The sequence below is a fragment of the Notothenia rossii genome (genome assembly GCF_949606895.1).
Source record: "Notothenia rossii genome assembly, chromosome: 8".
NCBI lineage: Eukaryota > Metazoa > Chordata > Actinopteri > Perciformes > Nototheniidae > Notothenia > Notothenia rossii.
In genome coordinates, this window is record NC_136906.1 from 18,059,672 (window position 1) to 18,081,781 (window position 22,110).

A 22,110-nucleotide genomic window follows, 5' to 3' on the forward strand; every position below is an offset into this window, starting at 1 on the left:
GCGTGAAGATCCCTCACAACAACAACAACAACAACAACAACAACAACAACAACAACAACAACAACAACAGTTGCAGACTACGTTGGAGCTGTGCCCATGTTGCTATTAAAGTTCCAAAGCCAGATGGATTGCAAGCACAACCTCCTCGACTGTATACTCTTCTCCAGAGTGACGTGGCCAATAGTGTGCCAATAGTGTTCAGTAGCATTGGCCAACTGCGGAGTGTTAGGCCGATACTGCTACACCTTTGATAGCCTGCCAGTTCTTAAAGCTAGTACTGTCCCCTGATGCATATTTCCCTATAAATGTATATTTGACCATGTTTGGCAACATACTGCAGAAAAAAGAAATAGGAAATAGTATGAATTGTGTATGAGCATCTCTCTTACTCATTACATGGATTATGTTAGCCTAGCCACTGAAGCCATTTTGACAAATCATTATAGGATTATCAGCCAACATACTAATAAGTACTTTTATTTTTATTTTTATTTCTGTTATGTTTAATGTAGGAATCCAAGCACACATTATATAAAACTCCAAGTCGTGGAACAACAACCGGGCAGACATACAGCATTTTAATTATGCATCATAAATACTTTGAATAAGTGCTTTGTTGCTACCACAATGATAGCAGGCATGTTTTTTTGCAAAGTATGGTCTGTAATAAATAATAAGTCTTGCGCATGCCTGGTTAATGTTCCTCGGCATTTGTGTGTGTGTTTGCGTTCTAGCCACTTTGGGATCTCTGCACTACTGCTTCTGCAACAATTCTCTACTGTTCCGTTGTTGCTCCACTGAGGCCTCTGACGTGTGGCAGGCTCTTTGTGGCTCTCGGTTCTCAGTGCTGGCCAAGCAAATATGCCCAATGGTGCCCAAGTTGAACCCGTTTTCAGGGCCAAGAGCAGGTGTCTCTGCAGTTAAAACACTATAAACTGTTTCGCAGCCGGGCACTGGCTACAAACCAACCCTGGAAACGCCTTGGTGGTAAATGTGTGTGTACTGTATGTGGGAATACATCAGTGTTCCCATTTGTCCATTTACGGTATGCCTGTGTGCCAGTGTGGCAGCCTGCATGCATGTTCAGAAGTCACAGTTGCAGTCTGAGGTGAAAGTCAGTTTCTTTCTAATTCTAGACTTGTTTCCTTCACGCTCTACTCACAGTCTGTCTAGCCCCCTAGACATGGACAGACTCTCTCAGGTGGCATTGTCTGATTGCTATCACTGGCTACACCACTCCCCAAACCCCACCACTAGCACACACTTTCCCACCCCTGTATGTCTCTCTCCCTCTCTCACATCCTTTCTCCCCTCTTCTCCACCTCCTCTTCTTTCCTTGACTTTCTTCAGTATTTGGCTGTGCTCTCACGTGGCTTAGTCTCAGGGTCTGCTTTGCAGGCCAGCCCTCTGCTTGTTATTCTTCACCAGCCCTGATCAAAGAGGAGAACTGGAATCCATTTAATCAGACTAGACCCATCCACCCCTTCCCTGAATTGCAGTGCAGGGGGAACATGGCAGGGGTGGATTCCTCACTCCTAAGTGGCTGTAGCAAACCAATTAAAGGGGACTCAGCTCTGGGGTTATCTACCTAGCATTTCACACACACCATTTAACATGAATGCACATCAGGGGACAGACAGTGTTATGGCCGCACAGGACTAACAGGTGAGAGTTGCTTGTGTGATTTGATTAAACCCACGGAAGATACAGGATAACTAAAATGGCTCTCAGAAAAAACCTCCACCAAGGAAATGCTGCCTTCACGTGCTCCTCGGATGGCCGCATTTCCCCACTTGAGAAGACGTTTTTCAGACTTTGGTTTGTTTAAGACAAAATAAAAGGTGTTGTATTGTATTGCTCAGTGCCTTTTTAAAAACAAGTTGAAAGCTGTTTCCTGGAATTTTAGGGAAATTATTTTTCTGATTATTCCAACACTAAATGAATGCAGCACAAATACTGAAATGCTAACAAATGTAAATGTCAATGCCCCTTGAATGGAATCCGGTTTCAAAAGGTAGGTATCCTTGAACCATGCTAAACCCGTCTACCTAGTTTCATAAACAATCTGGCCAGTAGTTTTTTTCTATAATCCCACTGACTGCCAGAAAAACAAACAGACTGACAAAGAAAACCTCCTTGACGGAGATAACAATGTTTTTTTCTTTAGTCCTGCCAACAAGGAACTCTATGCTGTTTTTCTCCACAGCTGGCCTTAAGAAGAAGAATGTTTTTCTTTGGACCTATGTCCGTCTCTACATTATCACTGAATCACACTTCATCTCTGCTCTGTTATATTCCTGAATTTAGAAACATTTATGTCTCATATATAAGCGGGACCTGAAATGCAATTCAAGCTGTGTTTCAGGTGCCCAATGAAACATCTCGATTAATTTAGCATCTTGAGTGTGAGGGATAAAAGCGAAAAGATGACAAATGCTGCTGCCTGTCATTATGATGATGACTAATGGATATTTGTGTTGTGTAAACCCATTAGGTATCTGATGCCCTCGCTGGACCGGTCGCATGCTGGCCACTACCGCTGCATTGTGAGGAATCGAGTGGGAGCTATAATGCAGTGCAATACTGAAGTGCAGGTTGCCTGTAAGTGTTGGTTTATTTCCATACATCCAATAGTCTAAGAGGAGGACACCGTTTTTATTAAAGGGTTGTCAGGCACAGTATGTGGATGAGTCACTGAGTAAAGAAGCTTATTTTTTGAGAAAGGTACATAATGTGATAATTATGACAATCTTTTTTTTCCCTTCTGCTGGATTCCTTTCTAAAATGTTCTCTTCTTGTTTTAATTCTCCACTTCTTACACTGTATTCTTTATGCCTGCTAGATATTGGTGGTTTTGTGGAAATGGAGAGGTCTCAAACTGTATCTCAGGGTGAGGGCGCTCTCATCCACTCACCGCGAATACACAGCTTCCCCAGGCCACAGATCACGTGGTTCAGAGATGGGCGTAAGATTCCCTCCAGCAGCCGAATGTAAGTCTACTTTGGTTAGTTTGGTTTGATCTGAGTGTGTGCAATTGACTCTTTTGTGTGTTTCTCTTTTTGTCTCTGCTTGTGTCTGAGCAATAGCATATATATATATATATATATATATATATATATATATATATATATATATATATATATATATATATATATATATATATATATATATATATATATATATCAGTTGTCGATGAACGTGAGCTGCTGTTGAAGCAGAACATATTTCACTTCAGAGAATTCCAAGAAGTTCAATACCGCTCACAGATTTTCTCCAATACCACCAGATCCATGAGTGAAGTTTAACAGAGAAGTTGATGAACAAATGTTGGCGCGGGCCCAGTGTTCATCATTGAATCACCTCTCAATGATAAAGTGGGTTATTATATCGCCCCTATTGACTTTGCAGGCGGAATGATTGAAGGGAAGAGATAGAGAAGGCAGCAGGGGAACCAATTAGACTAAATTGGACAAAAGGCCTCAATTGATGATATGTTTGACTGACAGCTCTCACCCCTGGGTGGATGTGTGTGTAGGAGGGTTTGTGTGTGCATGTTTGTGGGAAGAGATTGTGTGAGGCTAAATGTGCACAGTGGGAGAATGTATATTTGTATGGGCTTTTCTGCGAGCCTCATTGTGTGTAGTAGCATTTCTTTCTGCTCACTGGATTCTTGCCTGTTCAAATTAGAAATTTCCCCTGAAGAGACATTGTGAAGCATGAAACCTGAAATTAATTTTGATATTCAGACAAATAGAGGTAGGCACTCCGCAACTTCTCAAAAAACTATCTTCTCATGCATTATTCAGCAGCTTAGCTCTACCATGCCATAGCTGACATGAAGACTTTCACCCTGAGTTTAATGCTCCTGCTTCAAGAACGGATCGGCGCGTGTTACCTCTGCCTGCAAGGCCAACAAAAAAGGTAGCACAAGCACAGAGTAAAAACCTCAATCCCTTCTGTTAATGATTCTGCCCATTCCACAGCCAGTAACTATGCAGCTGACTCTTATCAGAAGTGAAGCGGTGAATCTTTGCTCCGTGACAATGAGAGCCACTGACAGGACACTTTGCATTTACCGCTTGTGTGCCTGCTTTGTGTCAGGCCACATTGATATTCACAGGCGTGTGTGTATGTTGTTGTTTGTGTGTCGGTGCAAGTGTCTATTGACTCTGTGAGCGTCACAGCTCTTAATTGTCCAGGAGTGTGTCTGTTTATCCTGCAGCGATCAGGCAGATGCTGACAGATACGAAGAGCCTAATTTGGCCGTGTGCTTACCGTCAGCTCTCATTTAATGGGCCCCTCTCAAACATTTTGAGCCTAACCAACATTTAGCCATACTCGAGAAGGATCTTAAATGAATAGCTCGGTATTTTTTCAAGCTAATTGTGAGTGTGTAGTTTTTACAATTATCACAAATGTCAAGTCAATCTTGAGCCTAGAATACACTCCTCTGATCAGGCAAGCCAACATGAGGCTCACACATTATATCAACTTTACATAATTTACAAGATATAGCTGTGTTTATTGCTAGATCATTGACTTTATGTGCTTACCCTTTTAGCATCTGTCTGTTGCAATTATTCTTCTCATTATACACTGGGGTAGGTTGCACGCAGATTGGCTTTGACTGTGGCTTTTAGACTTCAAATATGTAGACATCTAAGTTCAAAGCTCATGAAAGACTTATTATTCTATCTAGATATATTAATTGATTTTCAAGACTCGCCTCAATTAGTTTTACTTTCTTTTACTTGTTGTATTTATACCCGAAAACTGTGAGTTTCAAATAAGGAAAAAGATCCAGAACGATTCATTTAAGACACTGCAGTACCTTGAAAATGAAAGTGCTCATAAAAGTAGTTTTTGTGTGCTTCTTTGCAGACATAATTTATGAGTAAGGGTATGTGTGTGTTTCTGTGTGTGTTTCTGTGTGTGTCAGTTTACCCTCAAGATTTATTGACTGCTTGAAACAACTACTCACTGGTTTAATGATAAGAGCGTGTGTGTGTGCTTGTCATATGTGTGAGCGTGTGTGTGTTGTTTTGCGTAGAACACATCTGTAACGCACACCCGTTGTCTGGGGATGTCTGATTAATAGGGAGCTGGATTGGTGACCCCATTTTGATTGAACTACTTTCAATGCTACCTAAAGTCGTTTGTGTCTTTATTACTGTGAAGCTGAGTTTAAGTGAGTTTCATGGGAATAAATGTAAGGCAATGCAATGTCTATAAAAGGTATCTTGAACTGGTGTGTGCATGAATATTTACTCATACAGTGCCATCACCCTGGACAACACGCTGGTCATCCTGTCCACTGTGGCCCCTGATGCGGGACGCTACTACGCCCAGGCGGTCAACGACAAGAATGGGGAGAACAAAACCAGTCAGCCCATCATGCTGACAGTGGAGAGTGAGTACACATACAGATCCATGTGCGACATGAAAATGTTGTCTCCCACCCAACAAAACACACCGCACTAGAGGGTCATTAGATCATGTAGAATAAGGCATTAATAAGCGTTTTATAATGACCAATAAAGAGCCAATATACTGCTAATATGCATGTTGATTAACAACTAGTTGATGGTTAATTTGTCTACCTTAATATAAAGTGTTACCAAAAAGATTTGTTCATCATATTATTTTTTAGCTCAACATCTGTTTATTGAACAGCAGAGGTGGCAAAAGTACACACATCCTTTACTCAAGTAGAAGTACAGATACTCATGTTTAAAAATACTGACTAAACTTCTTTACTCAAGTAAAAGTAAAGAAGTATGGGCTTTGAAATGTACTTAAAAAAGTACCCATAACTACCAATTGTTTTAAGAGTAACTGACCTCCCTTTATATTAATGGAACAATAATGTCATTGTTAGCTAATGAATGTTTCCATGCTGAACAACGGCAACATGACAACGTTTTCATTGGTCCCTCTTCTTTAGAGAAGACCAGGAAATTATCGATACACGGATCGTGTTAAAATCAAAAGGCTCTAAATAATAATGATCACGCCACCAAACACAGATTCAAACTAAAGTAAGGAACCTGTTTTGAAAATGTTAGAAGTAGAAAGTCTCAGGTATTTGTGTTAAAAATGAAAGAAGTAAAAAGTCGTCAGAAAAACAAGTAGTGGAGTAAACTACTGAAAACCAGAAAAAACAGTAACAAAGTATTTGTACTCTACTACTGCCCAAAGCAGAGCAGCTACACAACAGGTGCTCAGTCAAAGACAATCAAAACTTCCCTCCCTAGCGAGAAACAGATATAATCATACCCATTTCCTTCAATGGTCGTCCTCTCATTCGACAGTCGTCCTCCTCCGGCCTCTGTCTTGAGAAGTGAAATACAGTCACGATGTGTGTGAGGTGGAGCTCCTGCAGCACCTCTCTGACTGTCTCGATGTACAGACCTATAAAGTGGACCTTCAGTTTAATCGTACCCCACAAAAAGCAGATTTATGAAGATGACACTGAGCACACAGGGAATGATTAAAGACACACACACACACACACACACACACACTTCTCTCAGATGAGAAGGTCGATGTCACTTAAACATGCTCACACAACTTCAAAATAAGTTTGGCAATGCTCCTGCATGTGTATAGTTACATCATTAGTGTTTAGCTGAACCTGATGTTTCCCCATCCTCCCACCTACTCTCACCTTCGTTCATCTGAACAAAGTTATTCATATTCTACCACCCACTGTTTCTTACTTTCAACTAGACAAAATGACTGGCTGGCTACAACTAGACAATTTAAGAAGCCACCAAAATGTATTTCCGAGCAGGCTATGAAGATATGTGTGGTAATATTTCAAACCACACGCAAATATTTGATCAAAGATATCAGAGTATCCCATGTGATTTGAATGAGTTATTTAATGTGGTTTTGACTATCAAATGAGAATTTAACCTGCTCCCATGTGGAGCTGCATATTTTTAATAACAGCTTCTCGCTCGCTTCAGCATCTGCTCATCATATTGTTGATACAGTGTTTGTAATTCAGTGCTCAATACGCATGACACAGCAATCTGTGGGGACCAGATATCACTGAATATCACTGAATCTGACCTTGCGGCTCACACAACCGTATTTTGCATCTGAAAGTCAATAAGGTTTTTACTGTTGCATTTGTTCATGTTGCAGTTGTGAAGAAAACTAATATGCAGCGGAGGGAGCGAGTTGTTCCAAAGGGAGCATACCAATGAGACAGAGATGAGTCTTAAAAGCAAACTGACACTGGCTAACACTCAAAGTGGGCAGACATTTTGCTTTGCTTTCTTGCTTTCATATTTCTTCTTTAGACTGTGAAATTCTCTACGGTCGACTGGTGTTTAAGATTGTCTTAGGACACAGACATATGTTAACAATGTGTGGACATTAGTATCAGGAACTTGCTATGCGGGTCACCACGTTGTTTACTTTTCCCTTTTAATTAGAAGATTACACACTTGAGGTATTCTCAACACTGAGAGTTTATGAACTGCAATACATTAATTAGTCTCTGCCAAGAAACCAATCACGTCTTCCGGAAAATAAAATGAGTTATTTGACTTGTCTAATGGATTTCCAGCTTTCATTGTGTGATTGGCAAATATGGACCATATTCTCAGCCAAATATTATGGTATTTAACTTAATTTAACAAACTGGTTTCATTTGTACATTTACACACATTTTTAACACATTGGATAACCGTTTAATAGATATTAAAGTCTAATGTCAGCACTCTATTTGAAGGGGATTATTTCACAGTGGTGCCCCAAAAGGACTGCCAACGTGTGCCTTATTCTTCTTCTCTTGCTCTTCTTGGTAGAAAATGAACATTAGCGCTGACACCATTTTTCCCTTTTTCTCCCCATCAGTCGATTCTTCTTCTCCTTCTCCTCTCTCTCGTCTATTTCTTCTCCACTACAACACTATATGTCAGGAGCTCAGAGACCATAAGACCCACACCAATCAAAGTTTCCACATAATCTTGTCCTTTAATTAAGAATAATTAAAAACGACATAAATAAGCCAACTGCTAGTAATCTTACATTTTAGCCAGTAACTTCTAACCCCAGTGATTTTTTTCCTCATAAATCCTTTGGACTTGGTCAATCATTGCATCCTTTTTAATTTGATCTTTTTCAATTCCTGACTCTTCTGATGACTTGACAACAAGCTGTTTTACATGGATTTATTGGTCCTCACTTCGCAAATAAATGATAACGTCAATAATGCCCTCAAGATGATGTTTGCACCGCCGTGATGAAATGCTATAATTCTAAATCCTTTCATTCGTCTGCAGCGTAGCAAAGATTGATCTATTTACTCATCAATCAATGGGTTAATCATCTGCCTCAAAATATTTTCTTTTGAATAACACACACACACTCAAGCAGCCCATATTTATCATTTCAAAACCCTATTTTGAAAATAAAAAAATGGAGGTATGTTGTGAGTTCGTCTTAGCTATAGTTTTGTAAACTTTCATCCTTTTTTTGTTGTATATGTCACTAAAATGGCAACAACGGCTTCATTTAACTTTGTCTTAATTTCCTTCCTACAGTAGCTGCTTGTTTTGAAGCTGTAGGGTGGTTAAAAGTTAGCTTATACAACTACTTTAAATACAATTAGCATCTTAGGTCTACATTTGCACCCAAGACATTCATTCAACCGTCAGCTTAACAGATTTTGGCATTTCACTTAAAATATATGGGAGCCCAACAAACTATCTAATTTCACATTGTAAATTGTATTTTCACAGCAACCTATTCACTTTATTTAACTGGCTTTGGAAAAACGCGCTGCAACTGGAATCGTGATTTCACACGCTACAGATGGAGACTAGAGTGAAGCAATCAAAAGGAGAGCAGAGCCAAACAGCAATAAGCATCAGGAGGGCTGCGCCTACATCCAGGCACTGTTTGTACAGGAAGCGTTGTCATTACACCGCTGAGATTCCACAGAAGTGGGACTTGAAAGGGTATAGTTTACAATGAGGCTGCTCAAAATAGCAATAGTGATAATAAAAACTTGATTAGGGGGCCTATTAACCTGGAGAATGAGCACAAGAACACAAACATGCGAGCGTACTGTACACACACACACACACAAACACACACACACCATAAATCCGCTGTAAATGCACAATCACTCAAACACATACAAGCACACAGGCCCCATACCCGTACTCTGGGGAGGTGGGGGAAAATGAGATCAGATTCAGAGAGAGATCACTGATTGAGGGCAGTGAATCGATGGTTGGCTGGAGGCTCTGTGAAACCTGTGAGTGATGGTGCTGCATTTAATCGCCTTTTGTGTTTGTCTCAATTATGCTACATAATGGCTTCTAACACCTGGGCTAACACTGTGCTCAGGAAATGCTGTGTGCTCTAGAAAGAGGATTTTAAAGTAAAGACAGGGGTGTTAATAGTTAGGCGGTGGCATGCCGGCTACTTGCTGGTGGTAGAGACAGATTTTTCCCTATGTAAGTATGTAGTCATGCTCAGTTGGCTGTGTCAGGCAGATGCACATGCGTAATCTGAGGTCTGCTTATGGTTTATAGATTTTTCACGATTTTCTATCTTCTTCTGTGTGCCTGTGTGATAGATGAAGGAGGACCTGCAGACCCCATCGCCCCCGCTATCATCATCGCCCCCAAGAACACCAGTGTAACCATGGGGAGAAACGAGGCTATCATGGAGTGTGTCGCTAATGCAAGGTAAGTGCTAACACAGAGTACTGAGGAAAATATACACACAGACAGACAAACAGACAGATGCACATTATCAAAACCCCTCTGCCATTTCTCACCTCCACATCCAATATGTTGTCATTCAAATGAATCTTGAAACCTTATGTTTGAACATGATAGAAAAGTATTTTGCACGTCTCTCATTTTTCAGGCTGTCCTCCATTCTTCCCTTTGATTCAAGGCTTTGCTCTGTTCTCCCTATCTCGCACAATCTCACTCCTAAATTCTGACTATTATCTCCAATTCAAAGACTTAATCAGGATGACAGATGTATCCCATTGCTCCCCCGGTGCTCCGTAACCTTGAAAAAGAATATAAATCTGTATTAAAAACCCAAACTACGCTTTTAATATCGCTTGCTCTCTTTCTCTCCTTTTCATCTTTTTCTCCTACAGACCCCTCGTCAAAATGAGTATTACTTGGAGGAAAGACGGGGTGTTGGTCAGTACAGGGATCCGAGATTTTGGCCGTCGATTGGTCATCAGCTTGCCTGCAGTCAGTGATAGCGGCTTCTATGAATGTGAGGCGTCACTCCGAAGTAGCAGCGTCGCCTCAGTCACCGCCGGGGCCTTCCTGCACGTCCTAGGTAAACAACCAACAAGCTCACATGTTAACCTTGCTCAGAGCAGCGGGAATGATCCAAATATTACATCACCATGATAACCCCCCATGCTGAGAGAACACTTCCTTACCATTTGAAACTTCAATCATTCAGTTGATGTTGTCATCCAGAGTGTTGCATAACGCTTGTTCACCAGAGAAGGGTCGAGATAAAAAGCCAGACAAATGTTGAGTTGTTTTTAAGAGGCTTTAATGCAGCAATGTTTTATGCTTTTTTTTTTTCCTTCTTTGAAACAGAATATCCTCTGTTTGTGAAAGAGCCTCCAACTCACATCAGTGCAGAGATGGAGAAGGTGGTGGATATCCCCTGCCAGGCACGAGGTCAGTGCTGTTTGTTTATCTGTGTACTCGTGCGTGTGTGAAGATGCAAGAAAGTATGAAACGAAAACAGAAGAAAGAGCACAAAGGGGTCACAGTGAGAAAAGAAGAAAAAGAATCCTTTCCTTCCTCTGCAGGCACGCCGCAGCCAGACATAGTGTGGTATAAAGATGCAGTGCCCATCAGCCCCGTAAAGATCCCCAGATACAGGGTCTTGGTGGGAGGCAGTCTCCAGATCAACGGTCTCCTGCCAGACGACACTGGGATGTTTCAGTGCTTTGCCCGCAATCGCGCAGGAGAGATCCAGACAAACACCTACCTCGCTGTTACTAGTAGGTCCCCTTGAAAATATTTCAAAGCTATCTGCACGTCTGCTTCCTAATTCTGCTCATCCTCCCCGTTCGGTTCCTTCTCTTTTTTTATTCTTAAATCCGCTCCTCTGTTCTCATCTCTAATCCTCTTTTCTCCTCTCTCTCTCTGTCTTGCCTCCTACACCCATCTATCTATATATCTCTTCACATTGACAGATTTGTCACCTCGGATGCTCGGGCAATTATTGGCTATTTTTGAATCAGAGAACGTGCGGCAGAAGCAGAGAGATGAAGGGGCCTTGTCAGATTCTCAGTGCTGTCCCTGAGAATGAGACCTGACATCCGCTTCTTTTGTCAAGTCTATTAAGCTCTCAGCTGGAGCCTGCTTTATTAGGGAGAAAGCTGTTTATGTATCTCATTACCACCCCTGTCTCACCTGATTGTGTTCCTCCTTGTGTTTCTGTGCGTGGCTGACCCCTCCCCTCCCAGGTATTGCGCCCAACATCACCGCTGGCCCCTCTGACAGTGCCGTGATTGACAGCATGTCAGTCATTCTGCATTGTGAAACGTCAGGAGCCCCACGGCCAGCCATCACATGGCAGAAAGGTGCGTGGGCTAACAGCATGAGGTGTTGCGGTGGTGGGTTTATTATGCCTCGTTTGGCCTTGTCAAAGCAGATGAGAGCCATGGAAAGGATTGAAAATATGCAATTTCTCCAAACAAGCTTTATTGCCTCACACTTGCTGCACAGCTTTCCCTCCTGTTTGTTTTCCCTGACATTTCTCCAATACGCTAATCTCTCTTTCTCCCTGTTCCCCCATTTTCCCCCTGTCTTCTATCCCATACCATCAATCACTTCCTCCCTTCCCTGCAGGTGAACGTGTCTTGGCGAGTGGCTCTGTCCAGCTGCCTCGGTTCACCCTGCTGGAGTCAGGCAGCCTGCTAATCAGTCCCTCTCACCTGTCTGACGCCGGGACCTACACCTGCATGGCCAGTAACTCCAGGGGGATAGATGAGGCTTCATCTGACCTACTGGTCTGGGGTAAGAAGATACTCTCTTTCTCTGCACATCATTCTGGTTGCTTGCATCTTCTGCCAACCCTGTGTCCTCATTTCATATCATGTCCGGCACAGATGTGAAATACTCCAAAGTCTGACTACAAACTGAATCTCAAGAAGCAAATTAATTTTTTAATCCATTGCTTGTTTACTTAGATGCAGTAAGTACCTGGTTGCTGGAGGTAATTGTCAAGCTATTATGCGTGTATAGTCAAATGACTCATGCTTTTACTCGTTTTCTGAGCTTAAATTAGTTTTATCAGTCCTTGCAAAGCCTTGCAAAATACTTGGCCCAATGGTTGTATAGTTTGATTCACTCTGTTACAGAAAGACATTGACTGAAAGATGAGTCCAAGTCCAGTAAGCTCTGTTCAATCTGCTGTTCAAACATAGTCTCTGAATAACAACCTCGGTGTGTGTTTGCAGCACGTACCCGCATCAATAAACCACCACAAGACCAGAGTGTCATCAAAGGGACCAAGGCTGTTATGACCTGCGGTGTGACCCATGACCCCAGTGTCACTGTGAGGTAACGATAACACACATTGAAATATTTGTGGGAATATTGTCAAATGTGTTGTCTTTTTTTTTTTTTAAATCATGTACAAATGTCCTCACATTTAACCCTAACCATTTTTTAGCAGCTAATACTTAATGCAACCCAAGCTTCGAAAGCAAGCTTGGGTTTAACGTTGCACTTAATTAGTTTATAAAATCAGCAAGAGATCTTGTAGTGTTTATCCAGCCTTATACGACCTCCTATGGGAAGATTTTGAAGAATTAGACCATCGCTTCTCCTAACTCTTCCGACATTCTTGATCATGATAGAGTGTGTGCACATGCATCTGTCTCAGAGGGAGTGAGATGATGTCTGTAGAGCCCAGTGATTAGAGTGCTTGTCACCTGTGGGCTCGAGGCATTGATCAGATCTCGGGGTAAACAGATGAATATGTAAACAGAGTAATAACTTCAGACAGCGCCCTTTAATTAAACGCAACGCAGAGGAGATTAGCTGGAAAGCCCGAACAGTCGCAATTAATCACAGGCGCTCCTGGGTTGTGCATGTGTAAAGTGTAAAGATGGGCCTGGGAGGCATATGTGCAGTTGGGATTATGACAAGAAAAAAAATGCATGGAGGAGAGTTTTTGTACTGTATGTGTGACAGAGAAAGATGGCTTTAAGATTGAAATCCCTTTCCCATCAGCCTCACAAAGCTTTTCATCGGTGTCAGCGCCTTCTGTGTTTTGCTGTATGAACTTCCGCAAAGCAAACGGATTTGCTGTCACCACACGCAGAGTGCGAGTGTGTGTCTGTACTACTCCTATATTTGTATATGAATGTACCTCCAGGTACGTGTGGGAGAAGAGCGGCTCGGTGATTGACGTGAACACGTCCCCACGCCTGAGGCAGGATCCCGACGGGACACTGCACATCTCCCAAACGTGGTCGGGTGACATCGGAACATACACCTGCAGGGTGACCTCAGTGGGGGGCAATGACTCCCGCAATGCCCACCTCAGAGTCAGGTCTGCATATTTGCCTTATGTCTGCCCTGTCTTATCTTGCTGTCTGTATTTTTTCCGGCTTATTTACGCCCTTCCGGGACATGATGGATGGATGTTTCCCCCACTGTTGTGGTTTATCGCTGCTCTCCTCTCTAATCCATCAAACCCTCTAATATTTACAATGCAATGCTCTCAGTTTGGCTGTTTAATGCTGTTATTTGCTGCCTCTCTTGTCTGATTCAATTTCTCTTTATCACTTCGTCCCTCTCTCTCTTTCTCTCGCACATACACACACGCGCACGCACACACACACACACAGGCAACTGCCCCATGCTCCAGAAAATCCAATAGCAGTTCTGAGTACGACAGAGAAAAGGGCCATAAACCTCACATGGGCCCAGGCCTTCGATGGCAACAGCCCCCTGATCCGCTACATCCTGGAGGTCTCAGAGAACAGTGAGTGGCCCAGATTCTCTTCAATAAGGCAACAATGTCTTGTTTGTCTTATTAAAGTCAGTATTGTTTCTTTGTTCTGCCTTGAAGCACTTATTTGCTTCCCCTCTTGATATATATTACGCTTTCATTGTGTCCCTAAGATTGGCAGTCGCATCCTCTTACCCTGAGCAATCAGAATAACTCAATTGCCGCACCTGTTCTCTTCCTTCTCAATGATCAGGGGAACCAAATCATGTTGATGCCTAATGCCCTTGTCTTCCTCTCTCTTGATAAAATCAAAGGAGTCGGAATGCTCTCACCCATAGAGAGTACATAGTTCAGCTATTTCTCATTGAAGCTCAGGCTTACTCATAAAGTGACAACTCATTAAGAGGAAAATAAATCCAAGGATGCAGATGGGGATCTGGTTTGCGGATCATTTAATTTCAATCTGATATTTAGTGGAAGTGTATACAAAATAAATGACTCCGTTTTTATCAGTAGCTGCAATATTATTACTGGAAATGAAACAATGGTGTGCAATAGCTAAGAATAATAATGATTTATATTTGCCGAATAGATTTTTCTCAAGAATGTTCCCAAGCAAGGTCATTTACCGCTCGTTTGCTGTTGCTTACAGCTTTGTTTATTTGTGTGTTTTCTCCACCGCAGATGCCCCTTGGATGGTGCTGCTGGCTAATATTGAACCAGAGTCTACCGGGGTCACTGTTGGGGGTCTCATCCCGGCGCGCTCGTACCAGTTCCGCCTGTGTGCCGTCAACGACGTGGGCAGAGGCCAGTTCAGCAAGGAGACTGACCGGTGGGTTAGCTGCATCTACTGAATATTAAATATGTTGCTGTGTAATGTGAACACTGGCGAGAACAAAATTGCACTTCGACGACTTTCACAGTTCTGGAACAACTTGTTCTCGTCCTTCGTCATGGCGTTTCAATAGAAAACGGTTATTTCTTTTGAGTCCACTATTTTCTGTCTTCTCTCCTGTAAGAGTGAGTGAGAGATGAGCCAGCTTGGGGACGTGTCTTTTCAAGATAAAACTGTGAATGGGCTGAAATTGCGCTTTGTGAAGACTTGATGGGAGCGCTGACCCAGCTTCATCGCTCTGCCTCCTATTAACTGTCGGTGCTGTACTGCATAGTAAAATGCAGAGAGGCTTGAAAGAGGCAGAGCTTCCCATAGACTCCAATCTCGAGTGTAACGTTCATCATCATACCGGCACACCCCACGCATATTCATACCTCATAATGGTTCACCTAAACAAACCGCTGTCTGACCTTGTACGCATGAACACAACCAATTTGCTGATTTGATATCTGCATTGCTCCCTCATAACCATCACTACCCTCTCCCTCATAGCAATCACTGCATTCTCCCTCATAACCATCACTACCCTTCACACAGCTGAGGTCCTGTGTGCATGTACCCAGACAAATGTGCACCGCAGGAGGTAGACAGTCAGTCAGTGAGGGTGGAGGGGTTTTCTAAGGCATCTTTTGGGCACTCCTCTTTGATCCTAAACACTCTGCTTCCTCTCCTCCAGAGCAGCTCTCCGGTGTACTGGGGAGAAATCAAGATGTCATCTTAAATTGGCTTAGGGGAAAAGTCTGCCTGAGTCTCTCTTTCTTGTTCTTTTATATCTTTCTTTCACTCGCACTGTCTCTCTATTGTGCTGCTCCATTTTCACCAAGGCCTCTTTGATCCTTGTCATGCCGTAGCAAGATGTCCCTCTGCGGACAGTATTATAGAGAATGTGTTGGACAAAGACATAGACATACTCATCCCAACTTTCTTTAAGGTTTTCCTAAAAAAATACAGTAAGCGGGCTTTGCTATGATTTGATGCCTATGATGAAATGGGATGGAAATATGCAGAAACTCATGATAATTAATGCTTGGTTTCACTCTGTCTCTTCTTTCACCTCCCTTTTACTATTTCACTTTTTGCTGCTGCAGACTAACTCTTCCCGAAGAGCCTCCCAGCGCCCCCCCTCAGACAGTCATCGCAAGTGGTCGCACCAATCAGTCCATCATGATCCAATGGCAGCCCCCCCCGGAGAGCCATCAGAATGGGCCACTCCAGGGCTACATCATCAGGTAAGAAGACCATGACAGCCTGCATTATTTCTTCCCAGAGATAGGTGCCCATCAGTGCCAGTTCTATTCAGATGTGATAATAACTGTTATGTCAGCTCCTTTTCTTCCTCTCCATTTCGCTTTATTCATGCTCACCGCTGCAGTAGAGTAATTGGTGCCAATTAAATACCTTCCCTTCCATTCATTCGTTGTCACCTCTCATTTTGTAATGATTTTAAAACTTTTCCGCCTGGCTTCTCCTCAATTACTCTCCCTCCCGCTCTTTTCCCAAGAAACTGCTTTCTAATAGATTTATATTTCTGTTTTTCCTTCCCTGCTTTGTCTAACAATTACTCCTTGTGCTACCAGGTATTGTTTGTCGGGGCTTCCAGTGGATTGTCAAATGAAAAACATCACCAACTCAGACCAGACCAGTCTGCTCCTGGAGGAACTCATCATCTGGACCAACTATGAGATTGAGGTGGCGGCCTATAACGGAGCAGGCCGAGGCACCTACAGCCACAGAGTCACTGAATGGACACTGCAAGGGGGTGAGAGTACCAGATAATACCTCACTGCATAAAAGGAGGCCTGGCAGAAAGCATTAGGTTACACATTTAAAAATAAAAATCCTGCAGCTTATTTGCTATAAGTACCAGAGGCTTTATTTAGTCCTACAAATGTCATTTGGCAGCCTCATCATATTAGTCCCTTGGCTAATGTTAAGCCTGCGGCATACAACTTCCGACTGATGGTTAATCCAATCATGTGAATTTAACGATCAAATTAAGACCAGTGTGGCCATATTTTCTCCACAGCCCACTTTAAAAACAACCTTTGGTTACCTTGAAAAGGTGATTCTCACACATTGTCAAGGAGAGTACAGCAGTTTGAACTAATCCTCAATCAGTCTCAATCAGCAGTACAGACTTAAGCAGCAAGGCTTTTATAGAAATGTTTATTTACCTCAGCACTGCTTATTGGTTTGTCTGTATTCATGTTCATTTCTGCTTCAAAAGAGCCTTTTTTTTATTTAAGCCAAGCTTTTACTTTAGTCTTTATTTTCAGATCCCTTTCATCTTGTAGATATTTTGTATTGCATCACCTTTTTTGTAGTGGTGTGAAAAGAACTCATTCATATTGACCACCTGGAGCCGGCCTCTCCAAGAGCACACATTTAATTCATTCTGCACAGACATTACCAGGTGATGATGTGCGTCAGGATTGTGACATACCTTTCGATGTGCCAAAGTAAGCTGCCTCGGTTGAGTTCTTTTCTCATTCTTCATGCTGAGTAGTATAATTAGAACACACATTGTGAACTTTCCCCGGTGTCATACTGCTAGAGATTTCCGTCGCGCCCAGTGATTTTAGCACCTTATGTTCCTCGCCTCCCCCTGCCCATTCAAGATCTTTAGAGGATGAAAGTCACATTTGTCACTGTAACGTGTATCAAGCCAAATCTAAGATTATCTTTGGCACGTAAAACTGAGGCTTTTTGAGAAATATAGCCAAAGTAGGCTATAGTTAATGCATCAGCGTGTTAGAAGGTTAATCCATTCATTACAAGAAGATTGAATAATGCTCTCTTTACTGTCTTTCCTGAAAAGTCAATTCATAGATTACACTTCAAGTTCAAATTTCTGCTGCTAGACTTAAACAAACACAAGGAAGAGGATATCACTTTTGGTTTAGTTGAGCTGAGCTGACTCAGTTTGATTTTAAATTCCTTTAACTTGTATATAAAGCTTTGAAAGGCTTAACACAATCACATATCTCTGAATTCCTGTCATGTTAAATCCACTCCATAGAGAGAGATCCTCTACCCCAGACTCACTAGATATTCTCAAGAGCACTCATAAGAAAATTGGGAAATCTGTTCCACTCCCTGCTCAGATGCATTTATTACAGAGAGTGAATCGGCAGATATTTTTATTTCATTAGTTTAACAGCTGTTTGTGATGCTGTGTCTGTAACACTGGTTTCCAGGTTAATTTATGTCAATAGCTTTTTGTCATGAGCAAGTCTAACATACCTTACAGAGGCAAAACAATGAGCAACAAAAAGACAGAAAAGCAGAAGCATCAATTATTTCTCGTACTTACTTGAACGCAGCAGGCCTCAACCCACAACCCTCATTAAAACACACACAAACATATTCTGTCTAGGTTGTTAGTATAATTGTGTTGCAAAATCGTTGCTTTTGAGTTGCTTTCTCTGGTCTTTTCTTACTGTTTAATTTGTTCATCCCTATACATGCTGCTGTTGTAGAGTATTAATTGTTTACTCTAGTTAATTTATGTTATGTGCTGGGAAGATTTGTTTGTTTGTTTGTGGGTGTTCAAATATGGCTTCAATGTATGCTAGTTTCGTTTTCGCTGGATGATTAGAGCAAAGCTGTAACCATGGAGTCAACATTGGAGGGGACCAAACATTTAATTAAAATTTTTTTATATCAGTTAGGCTATATATTGGTGGGGGGGGGGACATTTTGAGCGTATCTGAATATTGGGGGGGATGTGTCCCCCCCTAATGTATATGGTAAATTCGGCCTTGGATTAGAGCATACTTCAATTGCTTTAGAAATTATGGATTTTACCTGGCACACATTATTGTTAAAACTTTTGAAACTTCTGCATACTCTGACTGAGTGATGACTGATCAATCTGAGTAAAAGTAGAATAAATGAGCTGTTCCCAATTAGAGTCTGGTGAATCAGCATTCAAAATGTACTGTATTAGCCAGAAAAAACGATCCTTTGAAATATATAAATAATAATTTCATCATCCAAGTCAACGTCAGTGAAAAACGACAGTGAACAAGGCACTTATGTTATTTTGCTCGGCTCTCATTAATTGGCTGTTTCCATCACTCGCTCCATTAAAGGCTCGAGAGCGGATCACGATGTGCATTTAAATACACATGAAGGGAATCAAATTATGGCATGGAGATATGAGGAGCAATACTGGCCAATCAGCTTCATTAATAAGTGACTCGCTGAGGTTTACATCAGAATCACTTGCTCACTTCAAACAGACTGCTGCAGGGTTCACCTGGAAGCGGCCTGAGGCAAGTGCTCTCACACCCTGTTTGATTGGCATGTTCTACCTTCCCCCAAAAGGGTCAAAATAAAAAAAATCTGTACTCTGATTCTCACATTTTAAACCAGGCTAGTCTGAAAGTTCCTCTTGGAAAAAGTGGTCTCCTTCCCTATTGTTTTCCTTCACTATCTCATCACTATTCTCTCTTCTTCCCCATCTATTCCTCCCCTCTATGTCTCTCTGTTTTCTTTCTTACTCTGGATCAGTGCCCACCGTACCACCAGGAAATGTACAAGTCGAGGCTGTCAACTCCACCACGGTGCGTTTTACCTGGAGTGCCCCAAGCCCACAGTTTATCAATGGAATCAACCAGGGATACAAGGTGAGCAGCCCCTTTCTGTCAACTGGTGCACTCTAGTGGTCAGAGGTAGAGGAGCATTGTGGGAAAAATCTCATAACGTAGTTTGAAAGCTCTATATTTTCATGAATCACAGGCTTCAAATATGTCAACATTATTTATTCGACTTTTTACTTTATAAGTTGGTTCATACATTTTGATGCCACCAGTCGTGTGCCACATTAACACCCTGTCCCGTATCATTTCCAGCTTTTGGCGTGGGAACTCACTCGTTCAAAGGAGGTCAGTGTGATGACGGCCCGTCCCAACTTCCAGGACAGTGTTCATGTTGGTCACATCTCTGGTCTGAAAAAGTACACAGAATACTACACCTCGGTATTGTGCTTCACTACCCCTGGAGACGGCCCGCGCAGCCCACCTCAGCGCACACGCACCCATGAGGACAGTAAGTTTTCCCATTCAGGACATTATATTGTATTTGCAGATAATTGCAAGTCAGGCTGTTGTTCGGTTCATTTACCGCCTGTTTTTATCTCTTTTTTTTGTACAGCCCCTGGCGCTGTGGGACACCTTAGTTTCACTGATATCTTGGACACCTCACTAAAAGTCAGCTGGAAGGAGCCTCAGGAGAAAAATGGAGTTCTCACAGGTATCCATTAAAGATAACTATGTAACGTAAACGTGTCTCTTCTTCTTCTTCTTCTTCCTATTTATGCCACAGAGCTGTGAACACTGTGTAACAGTCTTTGGGATTGGCCTCTTTTTCCAGGCTACCGTATCTCCTGGGAGGAGTTCAACAGGACCAATACTCGAGTGACCCATTATTTACCCAACCTAACTCAGGAGTACAAGGTGACAGGGCTCACTGCCCTCACCACTTACACCATCCAGGTAGCAGCCATGACCGCCAAGGGCCAGGGCCAGCTCTCTGCCTCCACCATTTCCTCCGGTGTACCACCAGGTGACAAATGACTAAACTAACTATTTGACTTTCAGCTGACATTGCATCTATACTTCAAGTATCCAATTAAAGGGCTTCAACCACTTAACTGTGACGAGACTGATTTTTACTCAACGATGGCTAAAAACTGTGAAACATAGTTTAATCTGTGTTTCCTCTTTATTCTTCCACAGAGTTGCCCGGTCCTCCAACTAATCTAGCCATCTCAAACATCGGCCCTCGCTCCGTCACCATACAATTCAAACCTGGTTATGATGGCAAGACTTCCATCTCCCGTTGGCATGTTGAAGCCCAGGTGAGATTCGTACTGCATCTATTTTAACACAATGACAGCGGTTTGTTATTTCAGTCTGATGTCTTCATGTTGCCACGCATGTTATACGATGCCATTGCATTATTTTAATGAGTTCTGCTGCTGATATCACCCTCTTCTCTCTGTGCATTACAGATTGGCATAATAGGAGAGAATGAAGAATGGCTGATGGTTCATCAGCTGACTAATGAACCCGATGCTAGATCACTGGAAGTTCTGGACTTGAACCCCTATACGTTCTACAGGTGAGCACACACACAAGTTTCCTTTTGGACATTTTTAAAGTTCCATCTAGTCCAGTTTTAAAAAATAAATCTAATCCTTTTTTCAATATCACCAGCAAATCTTGATAAAACACCAATCTTTAGATGATTTATTCACCGTCAGCTGGTTTCTCTTACCCCAGGTTCCGAATGCGTCAGGTAAACATTGTGGGCATCAGTCCTCCCAGTCAGCCCTCCAGGAAGATTGAGACCCTGCAGGCCGCCCCCGACATCGCCCCCGCTAATGTCACCCTGCGGACAGCCAGTGAGACCAGCCTGTGGCTTCGCTGGGTGGTAAGTTGTAACAAGTCATTGTTCAGTGGGCCTGATGCACTTTGTATGAAGTTACTGGAGTTTTATTAGATTATTATTAGATTTCGATATGAATTTCTTGACTGTTTCTGTTCAGACTACGCTCAATTATGTATGCCTTTACATGCACAAAAGCTATTTGAAAAATGTCTATCATTTTTTGTTCTCTCGTTGCTGTGAAATCATGTTGGGCTGAATGGACAAAATGCCCTTGGGATATTAATTGGATACAACATTGATAAGATAAGCTTTGTCAAATCAGATTTTGGAAATTTCATTTTTCCCATTTAAATTCCAAAACATGTTTTTCTTATATATATTAAAAAGTTTGACATTAGGTTAAAACTTTCCCTTTGACAGTTGGCTTTACCTCATCTGACTGACAAGCATCTCTCGTCTGAGAATCTGAATTGAATTTTGGCACGTTTTCACTATTGTGTACAGTTTTCTTTGTGCAAGAAACACTTTCCTTCCTCTATCAATCTATTCTTGTACTCTCTGGGTTGTGATCTGATGAATACACTTACTGTAAAGGCACTAATAGTGTTTTTGGAAAGCTGCACGCACTGTGTCCTTGACTATTGCTGCTTCCTGCGTCAGCATTTGGCCAATGTATTCTTCGCTACATCTGTCCATTATCATCACTGTGCCAGAGCCTGAGCAGCGCCAGGCAGTGAGAGACAGAGGCAAAATGCTCCAGCAGCTCATGAAGAATTAGAAAGAGAGCATGTCACCTGGATTTAACAGCAGATGGGTGTCAGCTGTGTGATATGACA

The 22,110-nt window shown here is 42.2% G+C and overlaps 1 protein-coding gene across 7 annotated transcripts in view; it reads left to right on the top strand.

Moving 5' to 3' along the window:
• LOC307015360 (protein sidekick-2-like) overlaps positions 1-22,110 on the top strand; it is an 86,692-nt gene that overhangs the window by 49,340 nt on the left and 15,242 nt on the right. For all 7 annotated transcript variants that reach the window (XM_079643902.1, XM_079643904.1, XM_079643898.1 and 4 more), the window contains exons 4-25: positions 2,495-2,601; positions 2,843-2,990; positions 5,277-5,410; positions 9,602-9,713; positions 10,142-10,332; positions 10,605-10,688; positions 10,823-11,017; positions 11,486-11,602; positions 11,871-12,038; positions 12,482-12,584; positions 13,405-13,581; positions 13,880-14,016; positions 14,668-14,815; positions 15,967-16,107; positions 16,456-16,637; positions 19,394-19,509; positions 19,735-19,930; positions 20,036-20,134; positions 20,255-20,446; positions 20,620-20,741; positions 20,895-21,004; positions 21,166-21,316. In XM_079643902.1, coding sequence (XP_079500028.1) covers positions 2,495-2,601; positions 2,843-2,990; positions 5,277-5,410; positions 9,602-9,713; positions 10,142-10,332; positions 10,605-10,688; positions 10,823-11,017; positions 11,486-11,602; positions 11,871-12,038; positions 12,482-12,584; positions 13,405-13,581; positions 13,880-14,016; positions 14,668-14,815; positions 15,967-16,107; positions 16,456-16,637; positions 19,394-19,509; positions 19,735-19,930; positions 20,036-20,134; positions 20,255-20,446; positions 20,620-20,741; positions 20,895-21,004; positions 21,166-21,316 — 3,130 coding nt within the window. The remainder of the gene's footprint in view (positions 1-2,494; positions 2,602-2,842; positions 2,991-5,276; positions 5,411-9,601; positions 9,714-10,141; positions 10,333-10,604; positions 10,689-10,822; positions 11,018-11,485; positions 11,603-11,870; positions 12,039-12,481; positions 12,585-13,404; positions 13,582-13,879; positions 14,017-14,667; positions 14,816-15,966; positions 16,108-16,455; positions 16,638-19,393; positions 19,510-19,734; positions 19,931-20,035; positions 20,135-20,254; positions 20,447-20,619; positions 20,742-20,894; positions 21,005-21,165; positions 21,317-22,110) is intronic.